The sequence below is a fragment of the Prosopis cineraria genome, unplaced genomic scaffold (genome assembly GCF_029017545.1).
Source record: "Prosopis cineraria cultivar Desert tree isolate PC_DT_omini unplaced genomic scaffold, ASM2901754v1 PC2, whole genome shotgun sequence".
NCBI lineage: Eukaryota > Viridiplantae > Streptophyta > Magnoliopsida > Fabales > Fabaceae > Prosopis > Prosopis cineraria.
In genome coordinates, this window is record NW_026555333.1 from 4,775,730 (window position 1) to 4,800,760 (window position 25,031).

Sequence of the window (25,031 nt, forward strand, 5' to 3'; positions counted from 1 at the left end):
TACAAGTATCAGAATTATAAGACATTTTAAAAAGAAATTTAACATTTAAAATATAAAATATTTTAATAAAAATAAAATTTTTTAATAAATTTTTTAATATTGCCTTTTTTTATATATTTTATTTTTTTATATTATTTAATAAATGAAGTATTAAATGAAAAGTATTTTTAAAATTTTTAAAAAATAGGATTGTAAAATATATTTAATAAAATTTATTAACATTTATAATTTTTTAAAAAATGTCTGATAATTTGATAATTTAAGACGGAGACAGTAGCATATCTGGAGCTGGAATCATTCCTTGCCGCGTTAACTGCTTTCACGAGATGTTATAAATGTGATGTGTAGATAAAGACATTAATAGACTCTTATGATTTTAAATTGAAGTCAATTGATTATGCGCCAAGCATGCAAGGGCAGGACCTCTATTGCCCTGCTTTATTTATTTAATTTATAATTAAGACGATTATCTTTCTTTCCTTTTCCCCGCTTAATGCTCATTCTCAGCCATGCACATCTTAAACGGGTGCACTTGTTGAAGAAAAAAAATATGTTTTTTAAATATGAGGTATTTATAAATTATTTTTAATATGTTTTGCAAGAATAAAAAAACTTAAAATCATTTAATCCTGTATAAGAATTTAAAAAAATTTTATCTTAACTCCTATTAAATATAAATACTTTAATAATGTATACTTACTTTACTATTTGGTGGGAGCAGGACAAAAAATTTATGATCAAATTAATAATATATTTTATGAATAAGACAAGTCAATTACTTTCTTTATGCCTCATAAAATAGGACCGGATGAGTAATTAGTAATATGGTTCAAAATTGCGCGAATAATTCAACGGGAAAACATTGTTATGGGATTAAATAAGATGCAGTTTTCCCCATCAAAAGTCAAACCATTAGTCCACACGAGTCTGTCCAGTTTACTTAATTTTTAGAGGGTACGTAACCCATTTAAAATTAGCAAATTAAAAAATAATTTACTAATTTGGTGCAAGGCGCATGGTCTTTCCACAAAAAGGGGGAAGTTTTAGGACTATTGTGACTAAATGTTCCTTTTGGGGGTTGATGGTAAAAAGACAGACACTGGACGGGAATCAATGTCTTGCCGGGCTCCGAATAAAGACACTGTTACGTCCAATTAAATGTGCAAACAGCGATTGCTTATTCCTGAGAGACGGCGGGTGAGAATGGAACCAAGCTGCATTTTAGTTTATTACAATATTGGGAATGCAAGACTAATTAAAACATTCATGTTTAGCTTAATAATTAAAAATTACTTGCTTTGTTTCTTTTTTAACATTAACTATTAAGGGAGGTTTTTGGTTTATATTTGGCTGTCATTTTGAAATATTAAGACAACGTTGATTATTATATCATCAATTACTATATATCCTTATTTGTGTCCCTAGTTTTAGAAGTCTAAGGTAATATTGAGTATTAAAATAAACTAAGAATACATTAAAAAGGGTAAAAAAAAATTGGGATGAATAACAATTAGGTCCTAAAGAATGAATTAATAACAATTAAGTTCACAATAATTTTTATTAAAAAATAAGTTGATAATATCGATCTAAATTATTATAAATTTAAGAGTTTCAATTGTATTTAAAATTTAAATATAAAATGTAACTCTTAAATTATAATAAAAAATTTTATTTATAACTGTTTTAAATTAATATTTATAATTTATTTTATTAAAAAATTTATCAATAGTTTAACTATCATTAATTTATTTATTTAGGACCAGACCATCATTTCTTCCAAAAAAATTGTGGGTAAAGAAGATGGACGGGCCAGGGGGGAAGTGAGGTCTCTCCACTTCCTTTTTCTCCATTTTCCTCCACTTCCCCCATCCTCACCATTCATTAATTTTTTTATTTAAAAAAATTATTTAATAAAAATTTGAATGGTGGAGATGGGGGAAGTGGAGGGAAAGGGAGAGAAAAAAAAGGAGAGACCCCTGGTCCAGCCGGGGGGATGGTGGGTGGATGCCGTGGAAGGCGGCAAAGGTGGGCTACATGTTGTCACCACACACAGTTTTGGAAAGTTTAACTTTTCTGCAAACTAATTTCTACAAATTATTTACATTATTTTGATAACTTATTTATATGAAGAAAAAGCATGTTAATATTAGAGTTAATAATTTGGACAAGCTAAATTTATTTAGGCCCAACCTGAACTTTTTGAATAGCCTGAATAATCAAATATGGCCCGAACCTCTTTATGTTTCTGGTCATTTGAATGAATCAATTTTTTATTTTTGAAATTAATTATTTTTATTTTATAAAATATATAAAATATATTTTTTAATACCTATAAAAGAGTAAAAAAAATAAAAAATATGTGAATCTTAAAATTTAAAAATTGATGTTAAAATATATTTTAAATATTATTTTGAGATATTTTATAGATTAAAATAATAAAAATATTTTAATTTTTTAAAAAATATAACAATATACTCAAATATATAGCATTTTCATATAAAATGACCCAAAAGTTAAAGAATTTATTAATTTTTAATATATTTTATAATTTTTTTAAAATAATTTTTTATATTTAGGCCAATATCGAATTTGATCAAAATTGATTTAAGCCTGAATATGCTCAAGCATTAAAAAGTACAATTTTGCAAAGTTTGATCCTAATTTTTTTTATATTTATTTAGATTGACCTGTTAAGATTCAAATTATCTATTTTAGTCTATATACCAAAAACAAATATACACGTAGACATGCAGATAAATTTTATTGAAAGCAAAAAAAAAAAAATTCAGAATATACGGGAGAGGAGAATAGCCCCAAAAAGACATTAAAGGAAGGCAAGCCCAACGCGGAAGTGATTGGAAGACAAGGGGGGCTTTGCTATTTATGGCATATGTTCTTTCTTTCAACAAACTCAACTTGGAAAGGACATCAAACAAAGTTGCTGTGTATGCCACTTATGCAAAAGTGATTCCTTTAAGGATAATATATTTAATAAAAATAAATTATTTTTTTATTTTGAGATGACAACAATAAAATAACTAATTTTTTTTTTGATTCATACTACTCCATCTTTAATATAAGATGAAGTTAACAAATTTTATACTTATTAAAAAGAATGTTAGTTATAGTTTCGAAATTGCTAAAAAAGTATTTTGGCAAAAAAAAAAAATTATTACTCTAACTTCATTTTATGTTTAAGACCAAGAAAAACTATTGAACTTTATCTTTACAACGAGGAAGGAAGGAATATGAGACTATTAGGAGTGATTTATATATAAAATTAGAGATTTTTCATATGAAAACCTAATTGACAAATTCCCACAACTGCCCCACCACTGCTCCATGTAATCTTCCCACCAACTCCCCGTCACCTGCATAACAAGGCTCTTTATTATCTTCCCGACGAGTATATACTTCCCTGCCTTCACTTTATCATTGAGTGAATTATTTGCCCAATCTATGTATATCTTAAATTTAAAAAGGTCAGCTTATTTAACTTTCTTAAAAATCAACTCAAGATAACAATGTCTTGTAGATTTTTGCATGCATCACATTTTCCTACTTGTAGATATCATGACAATAGCCCGTTTGAATTTCAATGAAGTATAATTAATTATAAAAAATTATTAATATGATTAATTTTGATAATAATTAATTATATTACAACGTGATCATATTTAGATGTTATTTTCTAAAATTAATTTTAATAAAATTAAAAATGTTTGAGTGAATGAGCAAAAATTAATTTTAAATGCATAAATTATTATAAAGGATACTCCATTCATTTAAAAATATAAAGTATTTTTAATCAAATCTCATCCCCAATAAAATAGTTACTTATTTTCAATCTAAGTTTATTTTTTTACATATTTACCCGTATTAAATCCCCTATAATAAATCTAAAGTCACTATCAACAGAAGTATTTTTGAAAGAAAAGAAGCAATGATTATATCTCAAAAAATTAAAAATGTCTTATACTTTTAAATATCCAACTCCTTAAAAAATATCTTATATTTTTAAATAAAAGGATTATTACTTTTTAAAATGTAAATATTGATAAAGTGGTGTGTAATATTGTAGTGGATTGGATAGGGAGGTTGAAAGTTGGACTAGAAATGGTGGCAGCTCAATTATGCAGCTGGAGGATCATGTTGTATTTAATTAAAGGGTACACATAACGATTGAAATATCTGGCAAATAATGACAGTATAATTAAATTTAATGAGCTCCTTTTGCCAACTTAATCCACAACCAAGTTTGGGTTCAAATAATCAATTATGTAAAGATGAAAGTGTTTGTGTATTTTTAATCAAAACTATGGTTTTGGTACACTTAATCATGGGTTAAAATGCAAATCTATACCTAAAATTTTTTATGACGCACAATTGGTATCCTAGAGATTTTTAAAATGCAATGTTCCCCATACTTTTTAAAAACAGAACAATATCGCCCAATTTTAATAGACGCACATGTTTGACCATTGGTTGACCTAATAGTGCCTAGGTGGCATGCATTTGTGGCATTCACGCCACTTTTGTTTTTAGCTTGAATTAAAACTTTGACCATGTGGCAATATAAAAAGCATAAGAGGAACACCAAGCGTTCAAGCCCACCAACAACTCAGATTCCATCGACAACTCTGGCACTGAACATGTTTTTCGATCATTCAAGCAACAATTGGAGGATCGATTCTAAAGAATTCTTGAAGCACAGAGGGCAGCCCAAAACTTAAAGAAGCCGATAACCATCACTCTGTAATGTCTGCTTACTAGAATAACATTCTAACAACATTGTTGTGATAACTAGAATTAATTAAAATCTTTATATAAAGTTATCATAACATAAATGTTTAGAAAATAAATAGTTTAAATAATGGAATCCACTGAAAACCTTTTTTACAGAATGTTTGAGCTTAAACTAAAATTTAAAACAAGTTAAACAATGTAGTAGAAACATAGAAACCAATTACAATAATTAAAAACATCAAATGAGCATTTTGGAAAAACCTCCAGAAATGCACTATCCTCTGTGGCACAAGCATCACCCCTTATGGCGGATGGCATAGGGGAACTACGTTCCTCTCTATGTAGTGCACTAGGGCGTAAGGCAGCACATTCCTACTATCATGACAATTTTGCTATCATGACAACTCCTCCGGCTAACTTTTAAAGTATGCAGTTTCGCTATTTGATGTTCAATTTGAGTGAATCAAGTGTTCTCATGTAGCTCTTCGAGCCCACTATCTATTGGCATCGACCTCACACATAAACACTCAATCGTTTAAAAGTTAATCATCTGAATCCAATTTGATCCATTTTTAATTCAAAACACACACAAGGGTATCCAAAACTCACAACCTAATGCCAATGACCTTGTAATTACTTGGACTAACTCAAATGAACCATAGGCAACCTGATAGACCCATCATAACACATCAATAACAATCCAAAAATAAATTGGCCATCAAAACCCCAATTTCATAATGAATTCAAAAGGATGTCTATGATTTACAATAAACATCATTTGGGCCAATCTAACACATAAACAACACAAAAATATCACTTGCACTAATATCTTGACCTCTCACAACAATTTTAACACAAATACATCATTATAGGTCAAGATACACACCTCTACACAGTAGTTCTCATACAAGTGATTACAAAATAACACATGATCCTAGGTTGGCATAATTAACACAAATTCATTACAATATCAAAATATAAAAGGGAATAGCTATACAAACAAAGCTTTTTAATCCTCACTAGTTTCTTCCATCCCTTTTTCCTATACCAAATTTCTTACCTATAAAACGTAGCAAGGAGGTAAGATAAACATATCAGTAACAGAATAACTTATAACTATCAATTAACATTTCATATCCACACGTCGTTTTCACACTCTAACATGATCATCCTATCATCCGAGTTTTCATATCATCCTAGCTAAAACTAAAAATTTTATTGGACCAAGCGTACATACACGATGGCTTGAGCGCACTTTCGACGATATAACTGCCCAACAAAAGGTGTCATATCCCACTTTCAGATATAATTTCTCTTATCACACACTATTTGACGTGTCATTACTTTAACATCGCATAATTGATGCTGAAGAGAGTAAATTTTCAACACCATACCTCACACGGGTATTGAGGAGATAATCTCCAACACTGTACCTTATTAGGTACTAAGGAGATAATTGCCATATATACTTTCATTATTCCTTCCTTTTAGTAAACTTTCACCCCTGTCATAATCATGCTAAACCATGACGAAATAAACTAATGGGTTCAATCAAAATCTAATGAAAGATGAACTCAAACCCTCACATTGCCCTACAAAAATTCACATAATGAAGAAGGAGAGGGGAAATGAAGCTTATATAATGATGAAACTTATTCAAAATGCCTCCAAATAGCTCCCAATATGATGCCCTAACAGACCACAATGTCTCTTCTGTCGCTTCTCTCTTATTCTTTCTTTTCTCCTTCTAAGAATCAAAAGTGTTTCACGTCTAATTTATCCTAGAAATTGGCTGTGTGCCGTGGCACATGGCATAGTAAGTGCCTTATGCCATTTTGACCTTCCATTTGAGTTTGATCGACCCATACACTATCTTAGTTCTTTTTCAAAGCTATCCAAAGATCCAAAACCTTAATAGTAGCCTAAGAACATAATTAATTCATAAATCACTTATTTTAACCAAATTACCCTTTTTAAACATTTAAAGTTCTAAGTTAAAGACTCAGGGTGTTACACACTTTATATCCCTCCATTTTCATCCTCAGAATGCTCCAATTCTTCAATCATCACATTGCTGTCAAAGCAAAAGGGAAGCTCCTAGATGCGACTGAAGGCATAGGGCCGCACCTCCATAACTTGTTGTTCTTGAAACTCAAAAGTGCCTAAGCTTAAAAAAAAAGGGTTCCTACATTTAGAAAGTGGCTTGTGTCGAACCTAGTGCTTAAGCCTCCGTCACAATTTCTTGCAAAAATTCTCTCTTTTCTTTTCCATTGGCCTTCTCAAGATCTAGGACTATGATTTTAATTTTAATTTTTTTGACAGGCTATTTGGCTCATGTTCTTCTATTTTGTTTCATTTGATCTTTATTAAAGAGATTGGCATAAGTCACCACCTGTTATGCCACCATCAAGTCCGAACTTGAAGTTGATTGGTCTAAGACTAATAGGGACGTGTTCATTAGCATCTCATGCTTAAGGGTTTTGTGTGTTCGACGTAGCAATCCTTCATCCTCTACTTTGTTGCCATTATTGTATTGTAGGTCAAATTCCTATGAGAATCTTTCACACCTTCCTTTTGCATTTATCCACAATTCCTTCGTGATTCCTTCATCTATAGTGGTTGAATCATGATTTCTTTCCTTCATGGTTTGATTATTTGCTTTTATGGCTTTTCTTTCCATTTCTCCCTTATTATTGTTGATGGCTAATGGTGTCCGACGGTTTGTGGTGGCTATTAGGGTTAAGGTGAGAGGGTTTTTTTTAAAAAAAAAGAGAGAGGAGTATATTGGTCCTACCACATTAGATGCCAGCTCAATCCTACAACGTGTGCCAACTAAGCATAAGATAGTCAAAAAATGCATGTTAACAATCAACGTTGGAAATTTGTCAATTTTTGGAAACATGCTCTGGTTTTGAAAATATGGGGGGTACATTGCACTTTTTAAAACTTTAGGATGCCGATTACTCTTATGATCCTTGTTATAAATCATTTCTACCAACCTCATTAATACCAATGCAAAAAAAGTATAAAGAATAAAATTGTGAAAATTTCAAATATGTCCCTATATAATAAATTTAAAAAATAATGTTATATTATTTTTCTCTCTCGTAAAAGGTGATTTTGAAAATATTTTTTAAATATTATCTAAAAAACTGTATATTTATAAATGAAATCAAATAAACCTTTTAGAATGTAACTTATAAATAGGATTGGAGAGAGTACATCTTATAAAAAATTTTAAAGTGAATTTATACTTAACCCATTAATCAATTATGAGGTATATACAAACAGGCAAAATAAAGGATAGTTAAGCCGAGGGAATTATCATCCAGTGTTCAGACTTCACCGTGTCTCCTACTACATCAAACTTTCAACGTTTTGAGCTGACACGTGGTGGGAAGAAAATGCCCAAAGCCTCCCTCCCCATCTCTCTTCCACTCGATGCATAGAAGTAATCACCCTAAATATGAATGAACAAGCTTTTGTTTCTTCTGACGAGTTTACTCATTCAATATGATTTGTGCTTGCCAAATGCCTTGATTTATGATTTTATATACTTTTCTCTATTCCTTATCTTAGAGAGCAAAGCCTCTGCTGGCCCGACCTTCATAGGAAACCAAAGAAAAGTCTTTGAATGCATTCGCCTTGTGCACTTTTTCCTAAATAAGGAATGTGAAAGATTTTTATCTCACGCAAGGTAGATTCTTTCGTGAAAAAGATTCTCCGATTGAGATGTGACTTTGTATTTTTTCGAGACGCTTCTGATTTCAGTGTGTTAAAACTTTGTTGGTATAGCTGTGTCTTTTGAAGATTTTTGCACTTCTGGTTTAGGATCCTCGAGAATATATGTCGACTTTTATCAGTCCTTGAACTGATATCTGCTTCCCTCTTTTCTTTTTCTTTTTTTCTCAGGCCAGATTCTTTCCAGGACAAGAGGAAGTTGAATAGTCGGGTCTTTGCATCGGAATGCTTCATGCTATGTAAAACTGATTCAGGAAAATATTCTTTTTACTGCATGAGACGTTACAAAATACGAACTTGGAAAAATTGCCTCAATCTCTACGGTACCATATGACGCCAATATAATCACGCAATTACCATCCTTGCATTAGATTACTAAGCTTGAGCTTTTTGCTTATCTCCTCACGGGACATTGGGTTTCGGGGGATGTAGACTTCGGGGAGCCATGAGATGGCAAATTGGGACCGTTTTGGCGCTTCTTTTCTAACCTTTATTGTGGATTAGAACTTTTTTGTTTTTGTTTACATAAAAGGATTTACGCCCCATTTATCACCCTCATCCTGCCAGGTTCGTTTTCCGTGCTCAGCATCAAAACACTGCGTTTTGCAGCATTAATTTTTTGTCTTTTTTTAAATCATAAAATTATTATTATAATAAAAAACAAATATTATAAAATTGTTATTTTAGTATTTAATAAATAAATAAATTTGACTTCAATGGTTAGTCTGAACAGTTTGTATTGAAAAAATAATGAATTTAAAATAGAAATTAAGTCAAGTAAAAGGAACTAATTTTTTATAATATAATAAAATAATATTTAAATTTTTGTTAAAAAAAACACTTATATTTAATGCTCGACCATTAGATATTACTTTTCATAAATGTACAACTGTACAAAATCAATAAAATAAAATATTTTATAAAATATATTTTGTCATAGTTCTAAATTTTTTACTACAGTTCTAATCAAAATTTTTATCAAAACCGTTGAGATCAAAATTTAACAAGTTAAACTTATTTATTTATTAAATATTAAAATCACAAGTTTATAATACTTAATTATTTAGCTTTTATTATAATAATAATTTTGTGATTTAAAAAAATAAAAAAATTAACACCGCAGACTGATAGACCTTTGATCAGAACTGATTTGATTGATCGCAAAATGAAGATGGATGACGTTAAAGAAGGAAAGTGGCCGGTCCAATGTCCTGTGAGGTTTTCCCCCTTAAACAACTACGAGGCAATGTGACATGACAGCTTTCATCTTTCGTGCTGACTTTAATCCTCAAGTGGGACAATGCGTCTTCCTCCTTCCTTAGAATGAAACAGGAATCACAAACAAAAAAGGCAGGCAGTGTTTCAATTAGGGTTGGCCTCAATTCCTCATCCAAATCGGGATGCTTAGCTCATCGTTGAGGATACACAGTATTGTCAACCATGAAAAAAACAGAACGGTTATTGAACAGAGGTTTATTGGCCTAATATTATGAATTATTATCAAGCATTTATAGAACGTGAGGACCAGAATTAATAAAAAGAAGGCAACTAAAACTCGAGCTGCTCCACCACCATAAATGGCAGCATTCAAAGTGGGCATGAGAAATTCCACTTTGACAGCAACCTAAGTCAACCCGGATAACACGAACAAGCTTCTCAAGTTGGGAGGTTAATAAATGTACAGCTTCAGGCAAAGACACGGTGGACGACCTTCTTCCACCACTATTCATAAAGGCATGAGATCTCTCAGTGCCTCGTCCTCTTACTACTCTTAAAAACTTCAATGAGGCTGGCGATGGTTTAAGCGACGGCGAAGTGTAACGAAAGAATAGCAATGAGTTTAAAACAGGTTGTTGGTAACAGGAGGTTTAGGATAACATGAATCCAAACTGCGTGATTTACAATTTACAAATGAATGATAAAACAACGTAAAATTGTCCTTTTTTTTTTTTTTGGGAGGAGCGGGCAAGGAGATTCATATACGAGCAACATAGGAATTTGCCTGCGTCACGTATCTCACCCACCGATAAGGCTCCGAGACTCGGGATTTCTTTGATATCTGCAAGTATTTTACCTGCATCAAAGAAACATTTTAAGCACTCAGCATCTTGAAACGAACTCCGAGACGGACGAAACCAGCAATTTTTAGGCTTGGAAAATTAGGACAGGCAATAGGCCTCCCTAATTTCACTGGTCCAAGTCGTTGCACAATGTTGAACATTTTCCCAATCAGATTTTTCCTTTGGAGGGGAGAGGCAGGATAAAATCATGCAATTAAGATTTCAGTTCAAATTGAGTAAGCTTTTGCATGCGAGCCAATAACTGTCAAGATACTAGCATAACATCTAATTGATCTACAATCGGGGTACTGAATGTTGGTGATATAGAGAAGTTAATACAAATATGTTTACCTGAAGCCGTGACACATTGTACATCGGTATGGTAAATGTCATGCTAACAGGTCCAGATTCCTTCGTTATATTCCCTTGTGAACAAAACGTAGTATAATTGTGAAGATCAATTGATAATTAAACCTAACAATAGGCAAACTATTGATTCTACACATCAAGCAATTAAAAAGATAAATACCATGTGATTCCTGAGAAAATGTTAGCTTTGCACGTAGTGTATGCTCAGATGCACCAACAATCTGTTTGGTAGCACTTGTCGGTCAATATTTTCTCATGTTAAAAATGTGAACAGAACTGTGTTTAGCCAATGCATAGATTTTCTTAAGATAGATAACTTTTGAGAGATTGACAAGAAACCTTGCCTTCTTTAAACTCCACTCCAGCTTCTTATTTGCTTCCTTGAAGTCAGTTGTTTCTCCAACGGCTCCAGGGTTCAACTCAAAATTAACCCTGAGAAAACGCCAGGTAATAACTTATATCAGACACTATAACACTAGTGAAGAGTAACGGCTCTATGCATTTCTTTTCTTATGCAAGGAATCGCTACTTTCCCAGGTTCCTCGAACTTATCCCACAGGTAAAGAAAAATTAACAAGCATGGTCCGCTTATCTTTCTAATGAAGTTAAGAATCCTCAGCAAAACTATTTAATATGCATTCTTTTGAAACTTTTTTAATTTCTTTAAAGCCTTAACATATAGAATGCACCATTATGATGCACTCTTTGAACACTGATCAACAGAAATGGTTCCTTGAAACCTTAAAAGGGATTCTTTTGAAATTCTTTTCATTTCATACTAAAAAAATTTCATGCACTACATTGCCTCATGGAGGCTTTTGAAGCTAATTTAAAAAAGTTCTCCTACCTTACAGTTTAAAATACAAGATAAATTTCGCTAGACTTCCACTGTTTTCCAGGAAAGCTCTAGTGATTCCATCAAGAGTACATATTTATAAAAAAGACAAAACCCTGGCCAAAAACATTTCCTCGAACTTCAATTCTGAAACAAATCCATTGCATCAAATTTGATGGAAACTAAGCTAACAAGGGATGCCCTGTCCCTTATGGAGTTGTATGGGATGCCCTATAAAGTATTTAATAGGGTTGGTTTCCACCTTAATAGCTAGCTTTTGGGGACGGATTCCCATCCCATTTGAGTAACCATCAATTGGCATCAGAGTTGGTGGTCAACCTTTCCTATGGAGGATTCTAACTGGTAAGAGGTTCTAACCAATGAGGATGTCAAGTGACGTATCTTAGAGAGTAGTTGCCAAGATATCAGCTCTCCAAAAGGGACAATTGATAGAGACTAACGTAGTATTGGATGCCTAAGTCCCACATGGAGCAATATAGGATTATACAGTATTTGCGAGTCAGCTCTCCCGCCTTAGCAGCTAACTTTTGGGAGAACATTATCCATCCCACTTGAGTACCCATCAACACTAGGCAAAGATTTTAATCAACTGCAAATCATTGTCTAAGATAAGTCTCTTATCAAGTGATTTAGAGAAAAATGGAACAAAACCTGGTCGTATATTTGGGTAGTGGCATCTGCACCTTGACAGTGTTTGCAGTTACACTTGAACCAAACTCAGCATATATCTTAAGAATCACCTCAGCCTGCAATTGCCATTTCACAAGTGAGTTCTAGATGGGAAAATGAAATATTTGACGTAAAGGATGAAGGATGGGAAGAAGATTTCTTTTTAATAAAAAATAAAAAAGGAAATTTTGATGTAACCTTGAGGGGCCCTGCTTCTTCAATTAAAACATTAATGCGAAAAGGAGGCCTGAACTCTTGAGTCATACGATAGTTCATTACAGGAAACTCACCATCTGGTGGTATCTACAATTAGCAATAGGAGACAACCATTAAATTATAATTAAGAGGGAGCAAACTAGTAAAGTACCTTATAATGTGAAATTTCATAACCCATAAAACCACATTTTTTATACACACCAGAGACAGCGTTCTGTCCACATCAAAACTATCAAGACGAACAGACTCATGGAAATTACAGTCATCCAATATCACGGCTCCAGAACCAGATGAACTACGATAACCTGCTCATGAAGAAGGTTCACGTAAGCAATCATTGAAACACGTGAAATTTACAGCTCTAATGAAAGAAAAATATCTCCTCATTTTAGTAAGAATATAATTAACAGTAACCCTCCAAGTTTAAGTAAATGAGGTGGTTCTTTCTAAAGCTTAAATGACTACTTCACAGAATAGGTCATTATCTGACCATCATTTTGAGGAAATATTGTCACTGAAAACCTGAAGGAATGGATCCAATGTACAAACGTACTGTTGCACATCATCATATGGTATCTAATTTCCAGAACCTTAAAAAAAAAAAAAAAATTCTCTTTACTTATCCACACAATGAGGAAGCAGGAACAGACCCAAAGCACAATTGTTCAACACTCCAACTGGAGAAATAAGCAATGAGTCGGAAATGCCAAACCACACCAAATAGAGGGGGAAAAGAAAAATACCATATATTGGTCCCTGTCCCCTTCCTATGGCAAGGTCATCATTAAGAGCTAATCGAATTTCAGGATTGCCAGTAAGGTAGCTTTTCATTTGTATGGTGCCATCAATTTCTGAAGTCAATATATATCCCTAAACAAATCACATAAAATATGTTAAAATGATTAATAAAATATATAATAAGTGAACTACTTGACAGTGCAAATGAAATAAAGGAAACAAAAAGGAAGATTTAACTTGCATAGAACATTCATTGAGAAAAAATTAATGCAACAACACTCATAATGTTACACTTCAACACCTTGCCACCTAAATACCAATCCTTGAGGCCTGAAAAACTTGATACAGATTATCCCAGACATGGCTTTGATAACTTATTCTGCAGTAGCTAATAGCTCAACAAGAACAGAATTATAAAATCATGTCAAACATAATCTCGAATTATGTAGTAATGCAACTCAGTTTGAGATGCTTGTGAGAGCTCTTAGAAGGGTAAATCATCAAAGCATCTGGAAAGAAACAAAATAATGAATGAAAGGGGCCAAGCCCTTCCACTTTGCATTTAAGAAAACAGTCTAAATAGATAATTTGTTAAACTTAATAGCACTTGGATTAAATATTTCTCTGTTTTTGTGGAGTGCCAAACATTAACTATTCGGGCAATAATTGAAACATTTGTGAGTCCCGACAGATGAAGCAATGCCAAACAGATCAAGCAATGCCAAAATAATAATTATCATGGATTTCAAGTCACATTATGATACATGTACTCACACTGGAGCTGAAGGTGATGCTGATTTTCTCAATTACATCAACGAAGATTTCCTCCCTATTTCTACCCCCAGGCTCCGTAGCTATAACTGATTTTGTGACAGCTATACCTGGCATTCTTTTAGCCCTTTGCTGAAAGCAATCAAATTTGAGGATTAATAGCATCAAATGTGCAAATAATTATTATACATAGAATACCATAAAGTGCCTTATAAAGATTACCGCAAAAATTGCAGCAGGTTCAAGAGGTGGCAAACGAGGAGCATCAACCACAATTGGCTCATTGAAAACATAGGATTTCAACAACTCTGTAGATGTCGTTTGAACATAACCAAAGTCCTGCAACAGAGAAAGTCATCAACTTTGATGTTAGTGAGGATTTCAAGGGGGAACTTTTCACAAGCCATATTACAATAGTGGTATAGTTGTATCACGAGCATGTGATTGGGCATTTTTCATTTGTTTCAAACAACTTTAGGTTGGTTTGAAATTTCCATATTTGATGAAGAATAAGATAAAAAAGAGTATACAAGGCTCACAATGACTTCATCAAGCAACTCATACACAAGCACAAAGTTCTTTCGTAATGTGTCTTCATTGAGAACCCCAAGGTAATCTTTAATAACACGAGCAATCCTTTGTAAAAGCTCCAAGGCAAAGGAAGGCGACATATTAACCCTTGTGGTTGCAACAAACAATAGTCCCACAACCTTCACATGAAAGTAGTTCACACCATCCACATTCTATCAACACAAAAAAAAAAAAAAAATCATGTATAAGTCAACATTTTATACCAGATAAGCAAAGACATAAAGTGATATATATATATATATATTTTTTTTTTCATATATTGTATAAAAGATGAATTCATGAGAACATCAAAAGACATGCTGTTCAAGGCACTTCCATGTTTGAGGATTAAGATTTAATATTATCGAAACCATCAAATGATAGTAGTTTAAACATTAAAATGCACTTCCTGATTCGGGAAAATAATACCTACAAAGACAGGTGGTGCATCCTCCTGCCCATCCTCTTTCCAAAACTTTACTTTGCGGAAGAAAATCTCTGCACTTCCATTTTGCACATCTCCACGATCTGCAATTGAAAGAAATAGGCAGCCATAAGCATTGAGGATTTGATGGCAATATTTACAAAGAATCAGGATAGGTATAAGTAGAGAAAAACAAGAAATCTTGTATGATAATGTACTCATACTTCACTCTAATCATATTGCTTTTAACTCTATTATGTTCCTTATTTACAATACCACTTGCTTGTTAGAGTTGACTATGTTTTGCATCTCATGCAGCATCATAGTTTAACACCATAAAATTCAAGTGACTTGTCAAACAATACAGAAAATTCTGAGCAGCTTCAATCACAAAATTAACATAAAAACAAAAACCACATACAAACGTGACCTCTGAGATAAAGATGAGAAGATAAAGCAAGAAGCATCAACAAAAAAATTTGACTCGCAGCTATTTCATGAATTCTTAAACTATTAAGAATGGGGTGCAACAGCCTGAAAAAAAGGGAGAAAACAAATGGACAAAGAGCAATAGAAATACACCACATTTTAACTTGTTTTGAGTTTATGTATACTTTCACTATATTATATATTAATTATTAAGGTCAACTTTATGTGATGTAAAACTTCTTGCATCAGTTCAACACATTCACAGTTGACATCTACACAATATCCGCTAAAATATGAGTCCATAAGCTTCTCATATCAAGACATTTCAAACGCCAAGTTTCTAGTCTTGTAAGCAAAGCCTGCCCAATTTTTGAGATTCAAACAATGTGGTGCACACACAAGTCCCTAAAGCTTCAACAAGGGCAGTCCCATTATGAGCTTTGGACGAGTGTGCAATACGAGCTTCTTGTTTCATCTTTTTCATCCAAGTCTCTAGCAAAAACTAACCCTGATACTACTTTTTAGTCACTATTCAGAAAGAGGAAAAGAATAAATGGATGAAGAGCAATGAAAGAACACAACATCTTAACTCAAAACATCATAACTCAAGTTTATCAATCCTTCCACCTTGTTATATATTAGCTCTTAAACTCAATTTTATTTCATATATAACTTCTCATATCAGCTCAAATCTACTCACACTTAGACATCATGACATAAACGACCTTGTTGTCGGTGTTAGTAAAACAGCTTCGCAATTTTGTGGATTGCTAGACTAAGAATGATGATCCTGTCTATATAGCACAGAATGCACATTTTCTTTTTTCCAATCTTCCCGCGAAGGAATTAGCTTGAGTAGATAATTCAAGCAAGATAGATCTGGAAGTAAAACTTGAATCAAGTATGAGAAGTTTATTATGGATCGGCAAGTAAAAACGAAGTCAAAAAACAAGAAAAACTGGAACTAGAATATAAAATACTCAGAAACGAAAGTCATCATGCGGTTTAGAAAGAACATCGGATAGAACGGCATCAGATCTAAGAACAAAGTATACCGGAATAAAAAATCGCGAAGGGGAAGGTACGTCCATGTGGGAGAGAAGGAGCTTACAGTCTCGGAAGACGATGTTATCGCCACGCTGTGACAAAACGAAGAACTGCGAGATCATGACTTGTTCGGCGTTACTTCACCCAGGATGCACGGTCAGCTGCTGCCTTGGCTATGGCTACCTGTTTTCCTTTCGGCTGACAGGAGCGTTGCTTCCCACTCTTTCAAAATGATTTTTCACCGTTGTCCCACCTGCTGAGATTTTGAGCGTTTTTCCCCCCCTTCCTTCTAAAAAAAACTTACCTCGTAAAAAATTACTTTTGGGGGTTTAATATCACACACACTTTTTTTTTTGCCACATTTATTATCTAAAAATTTCCAAAGGATTTTTAGTAAAAGTGTTTAAAATAATTGATGGAAATTAAGTGACCTTCTGGAGATGGTCTTAAGTTATCTTTTGGATAAATTAATCCATAATGATAAAAATACCAATTATGCGTTGGGAGGGGGGGGAAGCTTTTGCTAGCCTCTGTTTTTTTTTTAAAAAAAAAGGAAAAATAAGGGAAATAAATGAGTATGTTCGGATGTATCCGAATTCTTCACATATCTTATAAAATTGAATATAATACAGGCGCGCAGTACTTTGTCTTGAAGTAGGGGGCTTAATTAGTTTACAAGTTTTCTTACTGTGAAAGCAGTTGCCATCAGCAATTAGCAGTAACATCTGGCGATAGGTTATGTGGCCCAAGTTGAGTTTCGTGACAAAGCCACAACATCAACACCAAAATTCTTGGTCTTTAACAGCATAGCTGCGTTCTGCTTGTTCATCTTGAACATCGCTTCCTCTCCAATCAAGTGTCCATTTCTCAAAGGAGCAATTAGAAAAGTCGTAGTATCCTCCATGAAGAGAAAGCAGCTCCTTTTTCACTCTTTCTTCTATCCAAGGGTAACTCAGCAGGTTCAATAATGATTGCTTTATAGACTCCTGCAACCATTCAATAACACAACCACCAAAATTCGAGTAATTTACCCAGTATTGAAAGAGAATTAATTCTTTCATGCACTTCCTGCATAGAAACAGGGAAAATCACAATAAAGGACTTGTGGAGCACCTTGTTCACAGCCTGAATTCACTCTATAGGACTTAGGAATTAAAATATAATTAAATTTTAGTGTGGAAAAATAAAATTACCCATCACGCAACAAATCGCGCGCATGCGTCCCTACATTTTTAAAAAAACACTGGCGTGACACAGGCAATATTTTAATAATACTAACATATCAATTAATATCATTAATTCTGTATTTACGTGTCAAATTAACATTAATATAAAAATTTTAGTGAGCAATAATTTAAAAAAAAACTACATGAAATTTGTGCGTCTTGTTGATAATTCAAAATGTCCAGGTAAGTATTTTGATTTCATTAGCATAATTTTTTTTTAATTTTTGCTTATTAAAATAATTTTATATTAGCATCCATTTGACACATAAGTATAAAATTAACAGTGTTAATTAACTATCAGCATTATTAACATCGTTTAAACTACATCAATATCCCTATGAAAATGTAAGAACCAATGTTGCATAGGGAGAAAAGTATAGAGATATAAAACATTAAAAACAAAAATGTAATAACTTGTACCAAAGCTTAAATAAAGTGCAACGATGAAAGTAGTATTTTTCCAAAAGTTTAATATACACTAGTGCAGATTCGTTAAATAAATTTAATATGAAATTATTTTTTTAAATATTTACTTATTTTTACTATCAAAAATTTACATGTTAGAAGCTTAAATAAATTTGTTATTGTACTAAAATTTACTTATCAAAGTGTAAGGAAAATTTTTAAAACTAGTAACGAGAGTTGTCATTTTATAAAAAGTTGATTATTAAATTACTAATGAGGACTTATTAAAAAAATTTAATATGAAGCAATTTTTACAAATGTTTACCTATTTTTATTACTAAAATTTTACACATTAAAAATTTATGTGAACTTATTATTTTGTTAAAATTTATTTGTTAAATTATCAAGAAAAAATTTTAAAATCAATAATAAGGCTTGTCATTTCACAATTGATTACTTATTAAATTATAAATGAAAACTTGTCATTCCAGTGCATATTAAATTTGTTTAACAAGTTTTATTAGTAATTTAATAAATAAATATTTGTAAAATGACAAGTTGACAAGTATTGATGTGACAAGTAAAAAAAAAGTTAAAAAAATTTAATATGCACTAAAATTACATGTCTCTATTATTAATTTACTAAGTAACTATTTGTAAAATGATAAATTTCATTATTAGCTTTAAAAATTTCTTTTAATAATTTGATTAGTAAATTTTAACAAAATTATAAGTTTACATAAGTTTTTGAAGTGTAAAATTTTAGTAATAAAAATAAGTAAATATTTATAAAATATCACTTTACATTAAATTTTTTTAACAAGTTCCTATTGATAATTTAATAAGTAATCATTTGTAAAATGACAAATCTCATTATTAGCTTTAAAAATTTTCATTAACAATTTATTAAGTAAATTTTTGGTAGTAAAAACAATTAAACATTTTAAAAAATCAATTCATACTAAATTTCTTTAACAAATCCCCATTTATAATTTAACAAATAAATATTTGTGAAATGACAAATCCATTGCTTATTTTGAAATTTTGTCTTAACACATTAACAAGTAAATTTTAATAAAATAATAAGTTTACGTAAGCTTTTAACATGTAAGTTTTTGATGATAAAAATAAAAAAACATATATAAAATTTAGTGTCTATTAAATTTTTTAATAAGTCCCATTAATAATTTAATAAGTAATTATTTATAAAATGACAAATAACAATTAAACTCATGACAAGCATATGCATGAAAAGTGAAAGCAAAATTAATATATATATATATATATAAACTTGCATTATATAAATAAAAGAAATTAGTAACTTGCTATTTTTTAGAGTGGCCAAGAGACTGTGAGTTCAATCCCCTCTAGCCATCTCAAAAATAAATAAATAAATAATTTGTCACCAGTGATAATAAAGATATTTAAAAAAAATGGGAGGTGATTTTTTTTTACACTAAAATTTAATTTTTGATCTGAGTCTGTCATTCATTGTGATTTTCCCAAAAAAAACTGGTAGTTGTGTTTGAATTTCCCTTGCTAAAGACTATACCTTCTCACACCATCTGCATTGCGGACCAAAGCTAAGATGAGCTGTGACAGCTTTCGTCCTATCCTTGGCAACTTTTCCATTAACAACCCATCTGTGGATGAAGCTCCTGCGGCACACGAGAATTCCAATGAATGAACTATATCAGAACTCCTGAGCTTTCTTGGTTATGGTTTTTGTTAAGAGATAATCGTGATCAAATTAACAAACCTTGATTCCACATCCTCTTGTATATTCATCAACGTTTCAATTCCAGCGCAATTGCTGTGACCAATAACTAGGATATTTTCAACCTGAAAACAGCACCAAACATTTTTCAATCACACAACTATGCAGGTTTTGCAATCATAAAGGGAGGTGTTTCATCATTTGCTCTGTATCATCTAATTCCAGAAATTCTTTCTTCTCTGAGATATATCACTGAGTTCTGCAGTGCCAATATTTACACTTTACTCAAAAGTTCTATAGATAAGTACGTGCCTTGAGAATAGTTACAGCAAACTCAAGTGCAGCATTACACTCAGTTGGTCCGTTCTGGCTCCAAAAAGAAAAAAAAAACGAGGTCAACATTTTAGACTAGCCTTGCGAAAATTGGCAATCATTTGGCCGTCAAAAATCAGAAGCAACAATAAAATTACCTTCATGGGAGGAACAAGATTGGCGATGTTACGAATCATGAAGGCATCTCCAGGTTGAAATCCTAAAATGTTAGAGGGGCACACCCTAGAGTCTGCACAAGCAATTACCATAAACTGTGCTTGGATTTATCAGTTATGAACCTTCTATATGTTCATCTACTAAAATATGAAGCGGCGTAGGAATGAAGAACCACTGAAATGGACCTAAAACAAGATGAGCAAGATGATAATAAGTAGAAAGTATAGACTCGTGATACCACCTTGGGAGACTGAGCTTCAGCGAGAGCTTGAAAATGCCCGAACTCTATCCTGTCCAAATGCAACTTGCCTTATAAATAAGATACTTCACACAGATAACAAAGAACAAATACCAACCAACTGCTACTCACGTGTATTTCTGCTTCTTGAAAATCAGAAACCTGTGTTTCATCAAACCAAAGAAGTCCTTGCTATCATGAGTTTCAACCGTGGTTCCAAGGCTTGGACCTTTGTACTCTTGACTGAATCCGAGATAATTTGGAACCTCTGGTTGGTTCTCCCTAAAGAAAAGAAAAGATAGCAAATAAATGGAAGTTCTCTGGCCAGAAGAGTTCGTTAAAATGGCCGAATTCCTTGCAATTTATAGCCACAAGCTAGCTAGGAGGGGGAGCCTTTCTTCAAACACCAAAGTAGCTGACAAAGTTATAGAACACAGGTTCGAATTTTTGAGTGAGCGCAAATCTTAGCAATATCATTTTCCGTTGAATTTCAATCCATTTGAGCCGGTATTTTAAAGCCCAACTTACTTGATCGAAGGCGAGAATGCTGCCTCACTTCTTGCCCGTTTCGCCTGAACACCAAGCAAGAGTGGGAAAAAAAAAAATCAGCCAGGAACAAGATGAACACGAAAAGATCCATGAAACAATAGTATTAAATCGACAGGCCGATAGAGTATTTTCAACAACAGATAATTGAAGCATATAGGCCTTCAATTACAAAAGCTTAAGATCAGGATGAGATTAGAGAAACTGACGAAATTAAGGCGAGGCATTGTTCCGGAGAAACCCAAGGAGAAGCTGTTTGGAGTAGAAAAGGGTAAGCACCGAGAGGAGTCGCCATGGACAGACGAACGCACAAGAGCAAGCGTTGATCGGACAAGCGTGCCGGTTTTGGAGCCTGCATTTACCAAGTATAAAATTTTTTATCATTTGTTTTATCTCCATCTTGGAAAGCTTCTCTAACAGTAGAGTACTGCAGAATCCAGATTGGTAACTCACGGTCACGGGTTAGCCACACCATCTTTTCCCGTCTGTAGCATAATACAACCACTTCCTCTTTTTTTGGACAATTCAACCACTTCCTCACACACCTTGCGTCCGTGCGACCGTGCCCACTTTTATCTCCAGAAATAAATTTAAGTCAATCTTATCTTTAATGATTAATTATTAGGATTTTGTTATGTGCGTGCTTCTTGAGACGACAGTAAGTTAAACGCCTCACATTGATATTGCATTCACTAACATCTAAGTTGTTTACAATGATTAATATTTTTAATATGAAATTAAGTTCTTAACCTAACAAAGTGATAGATTTAAAGTAAAATGATATGTTTTTCAAAAAAGATCGAATTTGACTTGATAGAGATGACTCTATTAACAATCAAGGTGTGGCTTTTTGTGGAGATCTCATTTGAAATGATCAAGGAAACTGGATCAAAAGGTTTACCAAATACATCAGTTATTAATCAAGTACGGCAGCTGAACTTATAAGCATTTTAAAAGGTCTCAAAATTTATTGGGTAATGAAATTTAGTAAAGTTAATATCTACACAGACTCTACAAAGACGCTCACATTTATACACAAAGAGTTCTCTACTAATCATTCTGCTGTAGCTATCAACAACATCAAAAAACTTATTATGAAGATTAGACAATCACTTTTTACTTTTAAAAAGCTAATAAATATATTAATTGAATGGCTCATTTAGCATTCATCAGTAATTTAAATGTTTAGATTTTTTTATAACCCACCTTTTGATTTTATCAATATTCTATACGCTGATAAAATTTAAATTATCCGTTTGGGCTAACCGTGTCACCTTCTATTCAAAAAAAAAAATGCTCGGTGATATAGACTTATCCTAGTGTTACACGTCACCGAACAAATCGTTATCCCATTGCATCGGACATCTTTCCAGACCAAGCACGACATCAACTACCACTCTCTCGTGTCACTTCATTGCTGGCACCGTTATCCCTTCGGCTCTTCTTTTTTGGATCTTGCTATCACGAACATCAAGTACCCACATCTAAATCCAAACCATTCTCCATTTTCATTCCTTTTATTTTTTTTTCTTTTTGTTGGGTTTCTATGATTAATATCATCAGCTAGTTATCCAACTTCGCTATTTGCTTGTTAAAAAAAAAAACACCTCTCACCATTTAATGTTTACATAATATAATCCTCCATAGAAATTTTTGGCTAAATGAATTAGTTACAAGCATTAGCTGCGAAAACTAAACAAGGTGGCAGGGACTAGGAAGGAAAGAAGTACGTAGATCGTTTGAATTTCCACTTTTCAGCTTTAAATGATATGACCCTACCTATAGATTTCTTTCCGGATAAAGATGCATTTTTGCACCACTCAACATCTTGTTGGAATAATTTTATATTTAAAATAATTAAAATAAAATATTTTCATCTTTTTTATTAAATTTCTAACATTAATCATTAAAAATATTAAACTGTGACTCAAATGTAATGATCAATGTTAAAAATTTTTGACAAAAAAATAAAAATATTTCATTTTAATTACTTTACTATAAAATTGCTATAACAAATACATTAGATTGTTGGTTGGCTTTCGCAAGGGCAAAAAACGCATCTTCACCCTTTTCTTTTTTACATCACATGTTAGCAGTTCCCATCAAGAAGCCGCTTTCCCCGTCATTTGGTAAACCATAACAAAGTCGAGCCCGTTGTGGCCCAGAGACATTCGGCCGAGTCTTGGGCCCATGGGGGCCCGATTTTCTACCACAGCCGCGTCAAAGCCCGTTCCAGGGCTCCAGCCTCTTCTCCGCCAGTCCACTGCACTATCACCACGCTCTTGGTTCGCCCCCCACCAATGCATCATCTCGGCTCGCACCGCCTTGGCCCGAACCGACCGGATCGCCTCCTCTAGATCTCTGTTCAGGTTGGGCCGGTCCTCGCAGCAGAGAGTGGCTTTCACCAGCTTCCTCTCCCCCAGCTCCATCGCAATAGCTCACAGATGCTTCGTCCAACTCTCCCGGAAACGCCCACTGCTCCGAGTCTCCCGGACCCGACCCGGATTCCCCGCCGATAGTGCTGCCCGACAAGTCTCCGTTGTGATGGCGCGCCGCGTCATCGGCCTGTTTCCTCAGGTCTCTGACATGTTGGACCACCTCCGCTAACAACGAAGCCTTATCCGACTGCACCGGCGAAGACATTGTTAAAATTACCCGGGAGACCTTAAGGTGCTGGAAGGGCAAGTGGAAGAGGAAGGAGGAATATTCACCCTTTACGGCGTTAGGGAGGAGAGAGCGCAGGGTGGAGAGGTGGGCGTTGATACGTTGCCTGCGTCTCCTCTCAGCTTCTCTATGGCTCTTGCATGCTTCCATGGATTTCCTCTGATCAGATTTTGAAGTGGAGTTCAGAACTGTTTTCCCGTTATCCAATTCCACGGACTTGACGGACGAGCCTGGCTGATCTGACCAGCTCTCGAACCCATAGAAACTCCTGAAAGGAAGCATCTCGGTTTCTTGTTTAAGGTGAGAAGGATACGATGATATAGCAAGAAACGTAAACAAGGACGTAGAGACAATGAGAAGTGAAAAGTAGAGAAGGTTTAGGACGTGAGGAGTGATGGGCAGCTTTTGGGGTGGAAGAGTACGTACATGGGAGACACAGAGTGAAAAACAGAGTGGAAAAGAACAGGGATGAGGAGCGAAGAGAAGACAAAGGTAGAAGAAGGCTTGAACTTTAGTAGAAGAGAATGAGCCCGACAGACACAAACGGGTACTTTTCTTTTCTTGTGGAAGACCTCTGAAAAGAAAGCAGACAGAAAATAGAATAAAATAAAATAGAATTGGGGGAGGGAGGAAGAAGAGCGGGGAGGATCAGGACAGGATGGGAGCAAGGTTAAACGACTTGTGACCTCTGAAACCTGAGAGACCTGCGGATCAGATCAGATCATCAGAGTAACTAGTGCCTGTGTGTACAATAGAGAGAGCTGGGGGTCAAAAATCAGAAATGACTACACCCATTACGCACCTTAATTTGTTCTGATCTGTGGACAAACAACATCAATAGTTTTAGCTTTAACCGCGTCTGTATGCTGGCTTTTCCAAACTATTTTGACTGTTGAGGGGTGTGTGTGGAGTAATTAGTTTTTTGGAAAAACAAAAACAAAAACAGAGACCTCGATAATTTGATATTTGATAAAGAAATCATTAATTTTCTTCGAGGTGATAAACAAGATGAAAAAAGCTACTTCTGCTGGTGCAAGTGCAACCTCATCATGAAAAGCCCACGTTGAGAGATCAATTTAAGGGAAGGGAGAAAGGTAGCTAGGGAAAAAA

At 33.5% G+C, this 25,031-nt stretch overlaps 2 protein-coding genes and 1 pseudogene across 5 annotated transcripts; all 3 read right to left on the minus strand.

Moving 5' to 3' along the window:
• Positions 1-10,300: 10,300 nt before the first annotated feature.
• On the minus strand, positions 10,301-17,126 carry LOC129302446 (AP-4 complex subunit mu). 4 transcript variants are annotated; one of them, XM_054941344.1, is made up of 13 exons: positions 16,701-17,126; positions 15,170-15,264; positions 14,706-14,909; positions 14,389-14,505; positions 14,170-14,298; positions 13,401-13,527; positions 12,859-12,962; positions 12,640-12,744; positions 12,424-12,518; positions 11,261-11,348; positions 11,077-11,137; positions 10,899-10,972; positions 10,301-10,561 (listed from the first exon to the last, which is right to left on the minus strand). In XM_054941344.1, exons 1-13 carry the CDS (start codon positions 16,756-16,758, stop codon positions 10,463-10,465), a joined length of 1,356 nt encoding a protein of 451 aa, XP_054797319.1. In that variant the 5' UTR covers positions 16,759-17,126; the 3' UTR covers positions 10,301-10,462. The 4 variants fall into 4 exon arrangements, with proteins under 4 accessions (XP_054797319.1, XP_054797322.1, XP_054797320.1 ...); XM_054941347.1 differs by having other exon boundaries at positions 15,166-15,264; positions 16,645-17,126; XM_054941345.1 differs by having other exon boundaries at positions 16,645-17,125.
• Positions 17,127-17,224: 98 nt separating this feature from the next.
• On the minus strand, positions 17,225-21,865 carry LOC129302447 (beta carbonic anhydrase 5, chloroplastic-like). The gene is made up of 10 exons (XM_054941348.1): positions 21,711-21,865; positions 21,467-21,609; positions 21,240-21,283; positions 20,844-20,993; positions 20,715-20,763; positions 20,455-20,568; positions 20,297-20,350; positions 20,027-20,109; positions 19,820-19,925; positions 17,225-17,622 (listed from the first exon to the last, which is right to left on the minus strand). Exons 1-10 carry the CDS (start codon positions 21,730-21,732, stop codon positions 17,413-17,415), a joined length of 975 nt encoding a protein of 324 aa, XP_054797323.1. The 5' UTR covers positions 21,733-21,865; the 3' UTR covers positions 17,225-17,412.
• Positions 21,866-23,463: 1,598 nt separating this feature from the next.
• Positions 23,464-24,450, minus strand: LOC129301963 (transcription factor bHLH106-like; annotated as a pseudogene).
• Between the last annotated feature and the right edge of the window lie 581 nt (positions 24,451-25,031).

What these genes read in the sequence shown, in the direction of transcription:
- LOC129302447 (XM_054941348.1), bottom strand. Translation starts at nt 21,732, where the DNA reads ATGGTGTGGCTAACCCGTGACC. An exon ending in CTGAAGCTCAGTCTCCCAAG is followed by an intron (nt 20,569 to 20,714) that starts GTGGTATCACGA and finishes ATCCAAGCACAG; the next exon opens with TTTATGGTAATTGCTTGTGC. An exon ending in ATCTTGTTCCTCCCATGAAG is followed by an intron (nt 20,351 to 20,454) that starts GTAATTTTATTG and finishes TTTTGGAGCCAG; the next exon opens with AACGGACCAACTGAGTGTAA.
- LOC129302446 (XM_054941344.1), bottom strand. Translation starts at nt 16,758, where the DNA reads ATGATCTCGCAGTTCTTCGTTTTGTCACAGCGTGGCGATAACATCGTC. An exon ending in TAACATCGTCTTCCGAGACT is followed by an intron (nt 15,265 to 16,700) that starts GTAAGCTCCTTC and finishes TTTCAATTGCAG; the next exon opens with ATCGTGGAGATGTGCAAAAT. An exon ending in CTACCCAAATATACGACCAG is followed by an intron (nt 11,349 to 12,423) that starts GTTTTGTTCCAT and finishes GCGTTTTCTCAG; the next exon opens with GGTTAATTTTGAGTTGAACC.